General features: G+C 34.1%; 1 protein-coding gene across 3 annotated transcripts in view; it reads left to right on the top strand.

Annotated features, from left to right (window-relative positions):
• The window catches only part of nr3c2 (nuclear receptor subfamily 3, group C, member 2), a 151,189-nt gene that overhangs the window by 117,728 nt on the left and 16,723 nt on the right, over positions 1 to 16,738 (top strand). For 2 of the 3 annotated variants that reach the window (XR_015475808.1, NM_001100403.1), the window contains 3 exon segments: positions 4,748 to 5,062; positions 11,101 to 11,245; positions 15,544 to 15,674. Coding sequence is in view for 1 of the 3 variants with exons in the window: in NM_001100403.1 (NP_001093873.1) it covers positions 4,748 to 5,062; positions 11,101 to 11,245; positions 15,544 to 15,674 (591 nt within the window). In the remaining 2 variants the exon portion in view is untranslated. 3 annotated transcript variants of the gene reach the window in all.

Below are 16,738 nucleotides of genomic sequence, written 5' to 3'. Positions count from 1 at the left end.
CAATGGTTACTGGTTTTCAGCTTTCTTTAATATTTCTTATTTAGTGTTGAACTGAATAAAGAAATTCATAAAGGCTTGAAAGCCACTTGAGGGAGAGTAAATTGTGAGAAATTTTTATTTTTTTGTGAACTATCCTTAAAGAATGTTCCCATATTAAGAAATAATCATAAAAACAGTGTTATTTGAGAAATCAGTATAGCCTCAGATAACACTATGTGCATCACTTTAACCATGTAAACTCCTGAAAACAACACATTAGGCAGAGATTGACTCGCATGTCCAAATTTAGAAAGAGATGAAAACATGCACACTAATAGCAGGAGAAACAAACACAGCGGAGTTTCATCATGCTCATCTGTAATGTGGTTGGAAACACATGATTTGATTTATTGTCCAGCTCTGATTAAAGTCACATCTCCACCTGTGGTAAAGCAGGCTCAGTCTTTTCTTTATGTTCCCTTAAAGGGATAAGTGACACAAAAATGAAAATTCTGGTCATTAACTCACTCTTGACTTGTTCTGAACTGGTTTGAGTTTGTGTGTGTGTGTGTGTGTGTGTGTGTGTGTGTGTGTGTGTGTGTGTGTGTGTGTGTGTTCAATATAAGAAATTATAGTTTACAGAATGTTAAAAACTGGTAGCCATTGGCCTCTATAAGAGGAATTAGGGCTGTACGATATTGGAAAGTTTAAACATTAACATATATATATATATATATATATATATATATATATATATATATATATATATATATATATATATATATATATAATTTTATTTTACGATATATATTGCAATATTTCACCAGATAACTTATCTTTATTTGGAAAGAATTTATGACAATAGATCAAATAGGATGATTTTGCAGAAGGAATGCATCTCCATAAAATCTAATAAACAATCATTAAAATGTTTGGGGCCTGTGCTATTTGCAGTGCATTTCTGTATTTCTATATTTGCAGTGCACATGTGTTATGAGTATTATAATGCATAACAACATATAAATACTATCAATAAAAAAATACAATAGGGTGTATCTAATAATAAAGTGTTTTAGCGTTTCCCAAGTCTAAATGTATTCAAGTACAGTAACTGAATGATAAAAATAATTCAATAAAATTTATCTTAGTTAAGATCACAAATGGTACAATTTCTTATACCTGAATGCTTTTAAAATCATAAAACAATTCCAGGCATCAAAAATACATGCAAATGATAAATTATAATACAAACTCAACATTGCATATATCCTGTAATTTGACTGTTGCAAATGATTAAATTGCGATATCTATGCTAAAACAATTGTGCAGCCCTAAAAGAAATAATAAATGCATTCAACATTTTTCATAATATCTGCAGTTTTGTTTGGAACAAGTCAAAGGTGAGTAGATGATGACAGAATTTTTATTTTTTGGTTAAAATTTTGGTTTAAAGCCTTAATTTTCAATCAAAATGGTTAAGTTGAAATGGGGAATGTGGAATACATGAACAAATTGTATTGTATTGAAATTATATGTGGTAAAGTTTCTTAAATCATCAGTTATCACTGACTAATACTATATACAACTTTAGGTTTTACTAGACAAGATTTACAGCAGTAATGTTTAATCTTTCAGATAGTGGTTTTGTTTTCTTCAATGTCCCAACTAAAATCATCTTGGGAGTAATAATAACATATTCTTCATAGATTCCATTTTAATTAAGTTTCAAAGTAGAATGAAATCTGTGGTGCTTTTGTAAATCAGAGTTTCTTAAGAGAAGTATATTATTCTGTCCATTTTTATATTTGGATAGTCAACAAATAACATGGGAGTGACCTTTATTTAAACCCAGGATTTTCAGCCAGGGGTTTATGAAGGTACTGTATGACGTAAGCTGGGGAAAATACATTTACAGCTATGAAAATATGAGGAGACCACTGGAAAATTCTCAAATTTATCTTGTTTTATTTTCTTGCTTTGTTGCATTTTTATTTTTAATGAGACATTGTTTTATAAGATATCCATATATTATTTACTTTTTGTAGTGTAAAAATAATGTAACTAAAGAAAACGTAAATTTTTGTTATTTTATATGAATATATATATATATATATATATATATATATATATATATATATATATATATATATATATATATATATATATATATATATATATATGATTTTTTTTGTTCCATTTTGAAGAAATCTTATCAGTTAACTGGAGAACAAATCATCAATTATGTTTTATTCAAACAAATAAATATAAATTGTAGATCCAAAGAAATTGAGAATTTTCAAATATCTCTTGGTTTTTTTCACCAAGTAAAAAAAAATATAAAAAATAAATAAATGCTTTTAATTGAAGATTAATACATTTTGTTTTTGTCGAAGTTACTACTTTCAATGTGGGTCCCTTGATTCAAATTCTCAGTTCTACAGCATTTTTATTAGTGCTGGGCAAAGATTAATTGCATCCAAAATAAAAGTTTGTTTAGATATTTTATACAACGTATATGTGATCCACACACATTCATAGAAACAAAACTATACAAAACAATTTTGATCCATAGATCAATTTCAATTTTATACATAATTTGTATCCTATACAAGAAGATTTTATATATTATATTACATATTTTATATATACATACAGTTGAAGTCAGAATTATTAGCCCCCCTTTTTTTTCTTTTTTAAATATTTCTCAAATGATTTTTAAAGGGCACCTAGGTTACCCCCTTTTTTCAGATTTATTAAAAGTCTTTTGCGTCCCCAGATTCTGTCTGTAAAGTTTCAGCTCAAAACACCCATTAGAGTATTTATTATAGCTGTCTGAAGTGTTGGTATAGATGCTAAAACCTGGTTGCTGTTTTTTTGTGCTGGGCCTTTAAAGCTAGTCCTCCCTGCCCACTGTTCCCACGTGCCTGTCAGCAGCATGCCTCAATTGCCGCCCTCAGCTGCCTCAGGAAGCAGATCTCACGTAACATTTGAGAGAAATACTACAGTAAGAACTTTACCAATGAGAATTTGATGCATTTTTTGTTTTGATTATATGTTTTGATTTGAGTTGCAACAATGAGTCACACACAAAAGCCGCAATAGCCGTTTCCACTATAGCGCCTAAAGTGAGCGAGCCAGGGCGAGCCAAGGCCAGTGGCATTTCCACTGTCACTTCCGGGGCCTAATCGGGCCAAAGCGGGGCTTTTTTGGGGCCAGCGGCCGGCCTTTTTCTGCCTGCCGAATACCTTGGGCCAAGGAGTGCCAACTGGGGCTTCGGGGTGGAGTGAAAGGAGAGGCGGGCAGTTTTCTGATCGCACATGAGTACATGCGCCAAACAAATAAATAAATAATGGAAAGGAAACATCTAGCCTTATAGTCTGGGGTCTTTTTGCGTATGATCACCCTTATGTTTCCTTTTTAAATATAAGGCTGCTGCATAAAATAATAAAGTAATTTTAATTTATAGTGACGTTTTTTGCTGCGTCCTCCTTTATGTTTCAATAACACATAATAATCTTTACACCATATTAAAAACACAGCAGACAGTAAAGGTTTTCGAGAGTTTTTGTCAAGTTTAAAACTGTTTTACTCTTTTACTGTTTGCTAATATTATTTAGGTTTAGAAATGTGTTGAAAAATATCTTCTCTTCGTTAAACACAAATTGAGGAAAAAATAAACAGGGTGTGCTAATCATTTAGGGAAGCTAATAATTTCAACTTCAACTGTGTATAATTTAATAAATGCATTTCTTGACGGCTTAGTCCCTTTATTAATCCGGGGTCACCACAGCGGAATGAACCGCCAACTTATCCAGCAAGTTTTTACGCAGCGGATGCCCTTCCAGCCGCAACCCATCTCTGGGAAACATCCACACACCATTCACACACACACACACACACTCATACACTACGGACAATTTAGCCTATACCCAATTCACCTGTACCGCATGTGTTTGAACTGTGGGGGAAACCGGAGCACCCGGAAGAAACCCACCCGAAGGCATAGAGAACATGCAAACTCCACACAGAAACGCCAACTGAGCCGAGGTTTGATCCAGCGACCCAGCGACCTTCTTGCTGTGAGGCGACAGCACTACCTACTGCGCCACTGCCTCACCTTGTATTTATATACAGTATACATAATAAACATAAACTGTACACACATGTGTATTATGTCAAAACAAACTTTTATTTTAGATGCGATTAATCAGGATTCATTTTTGTTCAGCTCTAATTTTAATGCTTAAGGGAATGTGTATATTTTACATTCTGATGATAGACACTTAATTATAGTATATTAGATAGAACTCATTTAAATATATGTACATATTTTGTTGAGAGTCAAAATCTATGCATCACTCATTGTGACTAGAACATATGTTACCTTCAATCTCACTTACTGACGTGATATGAAATCTGTTCGCGCAGGAATCTTGCAATTAATATCAAATAGGAACACACACGCACACACACAGCCAATTAACAGCATCCTCCTGAACTACATAAGAGGTCACATCTATACAGCAGGGATTTAAACTGTGATCCCTGCTATAAGACCCATCTCTACTTCAATAATTACTTCTATCAGCTTCAGCTCATTTCAGATATGAAACACTATAAGAACACTGCTTCCAGTCTACACTGGAGGTCTTTTCATTAATATCATGTTCATTCCAAATTATTTATCTCTCTTAAAAATCATTTTAAGGCTGTCTGTGAAATGAATCAGGAACGACTTCAATAATGTACATTTGCTTTTTTTACTCAGCACGGAAGTCGAAGAAGTTGGGGAAAATAAAGAGCATTAGTGAAGATTCTTCCCTGCAGAGCTCAAAGGATGGCCCGTTTTTGACATCCGAAAAGGAGTTGAGTTCCTCCACCGCTCTCGTACCACACACCCCGACGGTCGCCCCATATCTGACGCCGTCCGTCTGCAGCGTTCTGGAGCTCATAGAGCCAGAAGTGGTGTTCGCTGGCTATGATAACACACAACCTGACACAACAGACCACCTGCTTACCAGCCTCAACCAGCTCGCCGGAAAACAGATGATCCGAGTGGTCAAGTGGGCCAAAGTACTTCCAGGTATACTCAAACTTTCTTATGAAAACTACTTTTATTTGTAGTTCAATGTGGGTACTATATGGCTCATTTTCAATATAGTGGTACAGTTAACAAAGTAGATGGTTAACAAACTATGAACAACTGATCTGAAGTTCTGTCGTTACAAACATAATTTGTTGATTTCCCAAATTAGTCGCTTCAACGAACATACCCTGTAAAGTGTAAGTTAATATATTAGTTAAGTGTTAGTTATAAGCTTATGTGTGTTATTGGGATGTTATTTTAAAGTTGCAACTATTCCTCATTTACTAACAGTTTATTAAATGAGGAATAATTGCAACTTTAGAATAATGTCCCTATAACATATATAAACTATTAACTGGTACTTAACAAGCCTTTAGTAAGTAAATTACTAACAGCTTGTTCATGATCTATTACTAATTTATTAGGTATAGTTAAAAATCATTAACATTTATCATTTATAACTTGTTAACTAACAGCTTGTAAGTTATCTATTGGCTATTTATAAGGCACAGTTATAAATAATTAAACTTTTAACTTTCATTTAACAAAACATTTATACCTCATTAACTAACAGTTTAGTAGTGGACTATTAACCAGTTATAACAGATAGTTACAAATAATAACCAAACTATACACTTTTATTTAACAAGACATTCATAACTCATTAACTAACAGTTTATCATTGGACTATTAACTAGTTATAACAGATAGTTATAAATAATAACCAAACTATTGTTTATTTAACAAGACATTCATAACTCATTAACTAACAGTTTATTAATGGACTATTAACTAGTTATAACAGATAGTTATAAATAATAACCAAACTATTATTTATTTAACAAGACATTCATAACTCATTAACTAACAGTTTATTAATGGACGATTAACTAGTTATAACAGATAGTTATAAATAATAACCAAACTATTATTTATTTAACGAGACATTCATAACTCATTAACTAACAGTTTATTAATGGACTATTAACTAGTTATAACAGATAGTTACAATTAATAACCAAACTATTTCTTTTATTTAACAAGACATTTATAACTCATTAACTAACAGTTTATTAATGAACTATTAACTAGTTTTAACGGATGCTAAAGTGTTACACAAAAGTACAAGTTAAGGTACATCAAAGTAAAGTATCGGTTTAGGTACATTTGTACTGTAATGTACCTTAACTTGTACTTTTTATGTACCTTAAAGAGCCCCTATTATGCATTAAAAGGTCATAATTTGGTTATGGGGTTTCCAAAAACAGTCTAATATGCATGCAAGGTCAATAACTTTCATTGTCTTATAATGCACATTTATTTTCACTTAATTATCCCAACGATTCCTGTATGATTCGTTTAGGGCAGGGGTCACCAATCTCGGTTCAGGAGGGCCGGTGTCCCTGCAGGATTTAACTCCAACTTGCCTCAACACACCTGCCTGGGTGTTTCAACTATATCTAATAAGACCTTGATTAACTTGTTCAGGTGTGTTTGATTAGGGTTGGAGCTGAAATCTCCAGGACACCGGCCCTCCAGGAACAAGTTTGGTGACCACTGGTTTAGGGATTAATTTGTTCTCAAACCTCTCCTTAGCGTGAAGCTAATCTGTGCTGATTGGACCAATGATACAGTCTGTTGTGATTGGTCGACTGTTCAGTGCGAGATGGAGAGAAGTGCCCACCACGGCTATGAAACAGCTGCCAAAGAGTATGTTAGAGCCCAATGCAGGAATGCAGTTAAACAGCAGCATATTACTCTACTCTTAAACTTAACCGCAAATAATAACAACGACACACATTCAGTGTTAATTCACACAGTGCAAAAGTTGAACTATTTTGAAATTGACCATGCCGAGTGTGTATGAACAGCTGATGTTGGCCACAGCAAAAAGAAACGGCAGAGGATTGTGAATTCAGAAACGCATTTAAATCGGTAAAGGAAGGAACACGCGACGCGTTTTCAACGTGGTTTTAGGCACAATATGTGAATAGCCCCATGAAGATTTAACCTGATAAATGCAGTACAAGCACTGATCTATAATAAATATGAGATTACGATAATTAATTATATACATTGTTGCATTTTATGTTGAATATTCTTAAAGTGTTCTTGCATGTTCTTACATCCAAAAAAGTAATTGGGTTTTAAAAGGTAAACTAAATGGGTTAATGTTAGATTCAAGAAGCATGTACCGTTTAGCCTGTAGTAATATCATTTTAATTAACAATTAAGAATGGTTTTGAAGAAAAAAAAATCTGGTTTGGCCATTTCAAATTAAGTTTTGAAGGTACTTGCCATGAGACGGTCATTTGCTGTATTGCAATTATTTGATACCAGGGTGTCTGCTTGCTTGCTATATCCGGATATATAAATAGCTGGCTGAAAACACACCAGGGCAAACTGCCTCACCGACTTTCAAAGACTTTCCAGGCAGCTCTTTTGAGCTCCTGGAGCATCACACGCTCAGCCGATCTACAAGTGATGACTTGCAGATGTGCATTATCACTTATCTGCTTCTGTTTGCTTTGTTACTGTGATTTGGAACCATTTAAGGAGTCCAAAACGGTTATATTGAACATTCAGATGAGCATTTGATGGGATTCATTTCAGCACTTTGTTTTGTAATATTTCACCAGCACATGTGGGCCTGTTTAAAAATGGATAACATGGGGAAAATGAAAAAAGGATGCTCAACGATTGTCTGGAAAGTAACTGTACGGAAGAAATAATAAGGTGACAGTGTGACAAATTATAGTAAGTAGTGAGTTTGCGTATTGCAGACAAGCCCAAAATAGTCTCTGCTTCACTGATAAGTTTATACTGTAATGTGTCCTCGTGCGACTTCTATTATAGCGTGTGGGTGACTTTACAGCTCTCGATGTGAGTTTTGGCAGGAATCCAGTCTGCCGTATTGCTAACTCTCTTTGACAACAGGACAATGAGTGGAAACCTTCAGTGATTCATGTAAACCTGATTCTGCCCACTACGCTGACTTTTTTTCTTCAATTGTGAACAAATTTCAGCAGTTCTAGGAATCAAGCTTACATTGTAAGTGGCAACAGCCTCATACAATACAGAAATGAAAGAAGTAGATCCGACCTTACTTGCCCTTTCCAAACTATACGTTGTTATCCACGTAAATTACAGTTGAAGTATCTTCAAAACTTTTCAATGAATGCTAGGGAGATTTACCATTTTTATGCCACAGTTTGTGGGCAAAAGACAGATATTTCAGTATTTACATTTTATCCATAAAAACCGGCAATATTATAATCAAGTAATTATAAAATAAAAACAAAAAAGAATAATAGAGAAAAAACCAATAGAGCAGTGGCCAATTTTTACATTCATTCATTCATTTTTTTTCGCCTTGGCCCTTTATTTATCAGGGGTTGATAAATAATTTATTCCACAGTGGAATGAACCACCAACTATTCGAGGATATGTTTTACACAGCAGATGCCTTTCCAACTATAACCCAGTACTGGGAAGCACGCATACCCTCTCACATTCACACACGCACTCATACACTATGACCAATTTAGTTAATTCAATTCACCTACACTGCATGTGTCTTTGGACTAGGGAAAACCGGATTCGGATGAAACCTACGCCAAAACAGGGAGAACATGCACACCCCACACAGAAATGCCAACTGACCTAGCTGGAACTCTAACCAGCGACCTTCTTGCTGTGAGGCAACAGACTCAGATTCAAACTCAACTTTATTATCCTGTTTAGGGAAAATAAATTTGCAGCAAGGTGCCGTAACACAGGCGAAGTTCCATGTACTCATTAATAAAATATTACCCCACAACATACAGTACATCACATTGTAGGTGCATCTCCCTTCCCCTGGACTTATTTATTGACTTAATGACCACCTTTATACTGTAGAAGAATTTCTAACTCAATTTGTCCTGCAAATAGGAACTCTAAAACGACATCTTAATGGCAGCAGGTGAAACACAGAGTACAACGGGTGATCCGGGGTGCATAGGACACCCTGAGCTCTCTTTAACACACCAGTATGGTAGATTACCATTGGACCAGTTTGGTTAAAACCAATGATCTTGCCTGCCACCTTCACCAGGCTACTCAACCTGTTCTTGTTTGACAACCTCAGATTACCATACCAAGCTACAATGCAGAAAGATAAAACATATTCAATAAATTGTTTATAAAACAATGTCATCTTAGAGGTACAAACCTGAAACGATCTTAGTGCTAACGACTGTGCCACCCTGGCCAATTATTTATTTATTGAATTTTTCCTGACTCACATGTTAATGCTCTTAATATTTGTGTACAGCCATGACTATAGAATACACAAGACATGTCACTTGTATAGTTTCGAATGGGGAAAACGCAAAGGTAAATATGGATGCTCTAGCAAAGGAAGCTTCGCCTTCAGCTAAGTGAGCCAATCATTGATTTTTATAGACTGATGATATTCTGAGGGGAGGGCTCAGTCCAGACTTGTGTTCTTTATAACTATCTCTGCAGTTTCTTTGTTATGAATCCTCTGGGGTTGGCAAATGCACTGGAATCTCAGCGAATTCTTGTCTCACAGACATGAGAAATGTATACACCTTAAGCTTAAAATCTCAATTTTTAAACAAACCAGCTACACTGAAAAACAAATGTTCTCTAGTTTTGTAATCTGTATGAACACAGGGTAGTCTGTGCTATCAGACATGACAACATCCAGTGTTGGGGAAAGTTACTTTTGAAAGTGATGCTTTGCAAGATTAAGTTACTTCCCAAAATAGTAACAACGTTGGTACATTACTTTTGAGTTACTTTAATTTTTCTTACCTTTTTTTTTTCCTATTTTTTTTTAAATATAGGAGCTCTGCAATTAACAGCGTATAACTGTAAAAGCACTATATAACTTTCATTTACTGTTAAAGAAATAGGATAATGTTATCTTGTTAGAACTTCCTGATCCCAGAGCTATACTGTACATGAGGCATAAATACAGATTAATGAAAGATTAAAGCTATGTGTTTGCTACTTTTGTATTTTTGTCTTGAGACAAAAACCCTTTTCCTTTTCTTCAGTGCGTTCAAAACATTAAAAAAACTTCCACTGCAGAAATGTAAGGCTCTGGCAGGAACTGCATTAGCGTGAATCATTGTGATGTTAACTTTAATTCAGTTATTTATTTTTAAAAGCTAATTCATTTAACATGAATTAACTTAGACTGTATTACATTTTTTTTTAAAAGTAATGTATTTCTTTACTCGTTACTTATAAAAGTAATATTATTACGTAACACAAACTTGTAAACAAAGAGGTCAGATTCATTTTGGTAAAAGATTTGCCATTAGGGATAAGTTGAACTTGTTGGATTTGTGTGCAAAAAAGGGCAGAAGATGGAAACACATTTAGCGAATAAACTCTGATGTAGCGAACATTACACCTGTACATGACGCCATGATGCTTTCCTTGATAACTTTACACTACAATTGAATCTACTAAAACTGTATACTACAATCAGCCGCTTTAACAAGTTAATGGAAACACTCCTAATTCACCTTATTCTTGTTTTTATTTTATTTGTTTTTTTTTTTTTGAGAACTTAAAAAAGATTCACTTCACGTTAGGATGGAAATGCAGACAATAATTAACAGAAAGCTGCTTGGTTTGAAAAGCACTTGTGACCTTTTTTTTAACATTTCATAGTGACAATGGAAAATTGGTATTTTTTGGTAAGTCATGTTGTTGTTTAAAAATTATAATGCAGCCCTTATCAACTAATGCATGTTCATAATGACAAGGGCCTAACAAATACAAAATCTAAACACCAAAGCATGGACAAATATATATATATATATATATATATATATATATATATATATATATATATATATATTTAGTTTTTGTTGAATAAAAGGACAGCATAGTGGATCCCATTTCTTACAGTTATGGCTTAATATCAGCTCTGCTTCAGGGCAAGTCATGCCCTTGAGTGCCCCATAATACATCTCTTTTCTCTCTGCTAACTTGCCCTTTATATTTTTCCCCAGGTTTCCGCAGTCTACCCATTGAGGACCAAATCACGCTGATCCAGTATTCCTGGATGTGTCTCTCCTCCTTCTCCCTCAGCTGGAGATCCTACAAACACACCAACGCCCAAATGCTCTACTTCGCCCCGGATCTAGTCTTCAACGAGTAAGATAATTCACAAAACGCTCAAGGTTTACTTCATACAGTAATGTTCCTCAGCCAGAATATTCAAAACAACATCCAAAATCAACAAACAGCACACTATCTTTTTGTTGATATGCTACAACATACTGCTAATCCTTGGCCCGAGGTTAACCCTGTCTAAAGAATCTGGTCCTTCGAGTTAAAGAAGTTCCGATAATAATACAAAATGATAAGCTCAATAAGCATGTTCCCAGCAGGCGTACGACTGTGACCTCAAAACTGTCCTTTCAATTGCTCTGCTAGGAAATACACTTTCCTTATAAACGCTTCTTGATAACTTTGATCTGGGCAGAGAGGTAGGTCAATGGGGCTCATAATCAGCACAAACCACGAGAAATGTTGAGCACAGGGAGTGTGATCGTGTGCTTTTTAAAGCTAAATGTCTATTTATTGGGCATAGTGGGAGAAGCGTAAAAACAGAGCACAGTGACCCCTGCAGGAGAGCTGGGGCACTTCACTAGACTTGCCAAATGACTTGGAAAGAACTTCAGGCGGGAAATTGTATGTACAGAATTAAATGCTTACTTACATATAAATTTATGCTCGGCACCTTATGCATGATTCTTTCGCATCCCGATGGCAAACAGTCACACGTTTCATGCTGGTTCACAGTTTTTAATGGGCTTAGTTTTTATTTTGTGAGCAATTAGCAGTTTTTTCTATATATATATAATAAGTCTCCTGACAAACCATGAATCTTGTTTATATGAGACTGTGGCAATAATTCATGGGTTTGTCTCTAGGTAATTTGATCTAGCAGGCAGCATGGCTGTCATCCACAGTGTTTTTTTATATAGAAAATACATTTTTTATCAGGATTTTGACAACACACCTACTTAACTTACTTAACTCACATTTAATCAAATAATAATAGTAATAATAATAATGCCATGACATATTAAAAGCCTGACTATTAGGATCACAGTGCAGAACAATAATATGGTAACACTTTATTTTGATGGTCCCTATTGTGCATTTTGTTGCCTAAAAGTTACATTGGAACATGCCAATTAATTCTAATTTGACTATTAGTAGACTGTTTGCTCATTATCTGCTGATACTCAGGGGCGGATTTAGTGATTTGGGGGCTCTAAGAAGTTCCAGCCATGGGGCCCGACAGTCTTACAATGAAACCATCAGTACAATTTTTATTTAATTTATTTGCTGTTTTTTCTCACTGAATCTCCTTTTCCATGGTTTATCTTAACGAAATCTCTAAATTTCAAATGCTTTGTTTTCTTAAAATGAATTCAGAACTAAAATGAATGAATACATCAAAAATAAAAAAATAAATAGTTTTTTAAACTAAATCTTTATCTGACTTGACTGCTGGACTGCTCCATGATTGGGGGTGTAAGACAAATTTGTGTAGATGTTATAATTACGTTAAAATTTAATTAGTTAGACCCTCACCATTACAAAATATTATAGAAAATGATGCTATGTGTATAATTTATACTTCTATTTATTTATTGGGGGCCCCCCATATGAGAATTAGTTGCCATATAGATGCAGTGTAACTTAAATTCAAAAAAATGCATTAATGCAGGGGTGTCCAAACTCGGTCCTAGAGGGCCGGTGTCCTGCATGTTTTAGTTCCAACCCCAATTAAACACACCTTGACCAGCTAATCAAGCTCTTTCAGGATGTACAAGAAACTTCCAGGAAGGTGGTTAAAGGTAGTTGGAGCTAAACTGTGCAGGTCACCAGCCCTCCAGCACTGAGTTTGGACACCACTGCATTAAAGAGACCATCAAAATAAAGTGATACCAAACACTTTATTAAAAAAAAAAAAAATATATATATATATATATATATATATATATATATATATATATATATATATATATATATATATACTTTTCTGTTGTCCTTCAAACCAAATTCGGCCACAAGATATATATTTTTAATAATTTAAAATAGAAATGCATTTTATTTTGATCATGTTTCATTTTTACATCACTATCTTTGTTAATGCCTGCTTATTTGAAAGAATTATAGAGCATTATTTAACCCATATTCCGTCTATGTTATTAATAAATGCAGCATGTTCTGGGATCTGTACAGTTTAATAATAATATTTTAAGTATAAATATTTGATTCCATTAAGAGTCCTGAAGCAAAACAAGATGAAAAGCTTTAAAGGACTAGCACAGCAGTGCCTTTAAAAGATAACGATTGAAAACACTGTACTTATAGCTTGAAGAGGAGCAAAACAAAAGTTTCTAGGTTGCCAGTTTGACACTTTTCGGTGTCCTTTAAAAGTATGTCATAAGAATCAGGAGCATACTTTAAGTTTACAAGTGTATGGTTCTTTGACAGACTATTTTATGAGTCGCTTTTACACTTACTTTCTCCATTTCCTTCTGTAATTCCCACCTAAATCTGCTGTTTATGAATATAAATAATAATAATGAAAGAAGTGTGATTGAGGTACTAATGACCCCACACAGAGTGTGAATCTCACTGTGAGATCAGGAATTAAACTCATGTTCTCGTTGCATTCTTAACCAGATTGAAGGTTGGGATATTAAATGAAGCAGGAATGGGGAAGTTCGGGCTCAGAATGACAGCTGGTCAGACGGCTTTGGCAGACAGATATACTGTAACTGTATGTGTATTCTATTTAGCTAGTCAGGTATGCAGAAAGACAGACACACATACCTGGAGCCAAACAAACTGGCAGATCAGCCAAACTATCTACTCGATTAATAACCTGCCAGGAAAGTGTCAAGACCAAACCAAAAGTGGTAAATAAGAGAAGACTGTCAATCTTACATTAATTGGATTTGCCAAACACTTTTTTATACAGTATTTACTGTAACATACCAACTTTATCCTGCACTCAATAAATATAATTGGTGAATGATGCATCCTCAGCATTTGATTTCTATCTATCTATCTATCTATCTATCTATCTATCTATCTATCTATCTATCTATCTATCTATCTATCTATCTATCTATCTATCTATCTATCTATCTATCTATCTATCTATCTATCTATCTATCTATCTATCTATATATATACAGTATATATATATATATACAGTATATATATATATATATATATATATATATATATATATATATATATATATATATATATATATATATATATATATATATATAAAATTATTTTTTTGTCTGCATCACTGCACTAATAGCAATGCTTTTCAGTGTTCAAATGTTTGAGCTTGACCATTGACGGCTATTAAATGTTTAGTAATACAACTTATGATGAAACTTGTGTTTAAATGCTAAAAGAATGACCGGCAGGATCATCCTGTGATACTACAGTAAATACTGTACTTTTTAGGTAAAATGTTGCTGTTTGTAACTTTTGTAATTTAGCATTACATTTTTGCCAAAATATTTATGTCATGGAATAAATTTGAAATAAAAACATGTAAAGAATGACTACAAGCATGTTCAGTGCGATATACATCCAACATGACTGTTTCACAGGGTTTCGTTATGCAAGTATGACATATAGAAACATTCTTTTGTTCCTTTTTCAATTAAATTGATCAATGAGCAAGTAGGGTAACTGCATTGGTTGGCATATGAGAGGGCAGCAGGAGCACATTGTTTTTTATTTTCTTAATTATTGTTTTTATGGAACCGTAATCATGTTAGGAGGTATTTTAGGATGAGATTTTTTATGTTTATGTATGTTATACATTGTCTTGTTAGGTCTATGTACAGCAGAACCTTTTTTACTAAAACAAATTTCTCCTACGGGAGACAATAATTTTTACCTTGACCTTGACATTGAAATGAATCCAGCCTTGCTTTGGTTAAGAGGCAGTGAAAAATTGTAAAGAATCTTAAAAAGTCTAAATATATAATTGCTAGTGTTTATTAGTTTCAATATTACAGTTTACGTAATAGTTACATAATATTATGGTTGCTGAACCCTTTATTGGGCAAAAGACCATGTTGATGTTGATTATGATATTCTAATGATTTAATAATTAAAGTTCAATTATAATAACCCACAGTAACACTCTAGGGTTTTTACAATGAGTGCCTTATAAAAGATTAAACAAATCGTTGAGTTTTATTTATTTGTTTAAACCTAGAATTTGGTGATAAATATAGATCATTTTCTGACTTTAGTAATATACCAATGATGTAATCCCAAATAAACCCCAAAAGGTTCCTCAAGTATTGTTTCAATTTATTTTAGATATTTGACTCTACAGATGAAGACAATGGGGTGGTTTACTACAGACTCTTTCTTTCTCTCCTATATAGGGAGCGAATGCAGCAGTCTGCCATGTATGATCTGTGTGTGGGGATGCGGCAGGTGAGCCAGGAGTTTGTTCGTCTTCAGCTCACATATGAGGAATATCTGGCCATGAAGGTTCTGCTGCTGCTCAGCACAGGTAAGACTGTGTGCACTGTGTCCTATCTGGTTGTTAGGCTGTGACATACAGTTGAAGTCAAAATTATTACTTTTTTATTATTAATTATTAGAAAATGTGTTGAAGAATTCTTCAACACATTTCTAAACATAATAGTTTTAATAACTAATTTCTAAAAACTGATTTATTGTATAGTTCTTTGCCATGATGACAGTAAATAATATTTGACTAGATATTTTTCAAGACACTTCTATACAGCCTAAAGTGACATTTAAAGGCTTAACTAGGTTAATTAGGTTAACTAGGCAGGTTAGGGTAATTTAGCAAGGTATTGTATAATGATGGTTTGTTCTGTAGACTATCGGAAATAATATATAGCTTAAAGGGGCTAATAATATTGACCTTAAAATGGCTTTTAAAAAATAAAAAGCTGCTTTTATTGTAGTCGAAATAAAACAAATAAGAATTTCTTTAGAAGACAAAATTATCAGACATACTGTGAAAATTTCCTTCCTCTGTTATACATTATTTGGAAAATATTTAAAAAAATAAAAAAATAAAGGGGGTTTAAAAATTCTGACTTCAACTGTATGTAAAACTGTTACCAGGTCCAATCCTGTACTCATTTGAACTGAAAACTAGCACTTACTAGCTGGCCTTCATTACACTCACCCCCCTAAACCTCACTCCCACCTGTGTTACGGCACCAATGTAACCTCGCCGGTCACATGCCACCCAACCTGCTCCGAGCCGGTATTGAATTGGCGACCTTCTGCATGGGAGTCGGTTGCTCTACCAAGGAGGCTAAAGACCATGGCCTCTAGCATCTGTCACTAGAGCAACTTTAGAGGTCAGAGGAGTGAAGTTTACCTGCACAGCACTTACTAGCTGGCTTTCGTTACAAGTACCATTTGTTGTTCACTTTTTTGACATGCGATTAATCGTTTGGACGCAGAAACCTTACCACGTGACATCAGACTCAACAAGTAGATCGTTATATGCCAAAGCTCGACAATCTACAAACAACAATGAAAAATAAGCAAATGCATTAATGAATGGCTGTTTTCGTGTCACTTTGGCCTTCA

This window comes from Danio rerio, chromosome 1, assembly GCF_052040795.2.
Source record: "Danio rerio strain M-AB ecotype USA chromosome 1, GRCz13ab, whole genome shotgun sequence".
Lineage (NCBI taxonomy): Eukaryota > Metazoa > Chordata > Actinopteri > Cypriniformes > Danionidae > Danio > Danio rerio.
The sequence above is the reverse complement of the archived record's forward strand: the minus strand, read 5'-3'. Positions and strand labels throughout refer to the sequence as shown.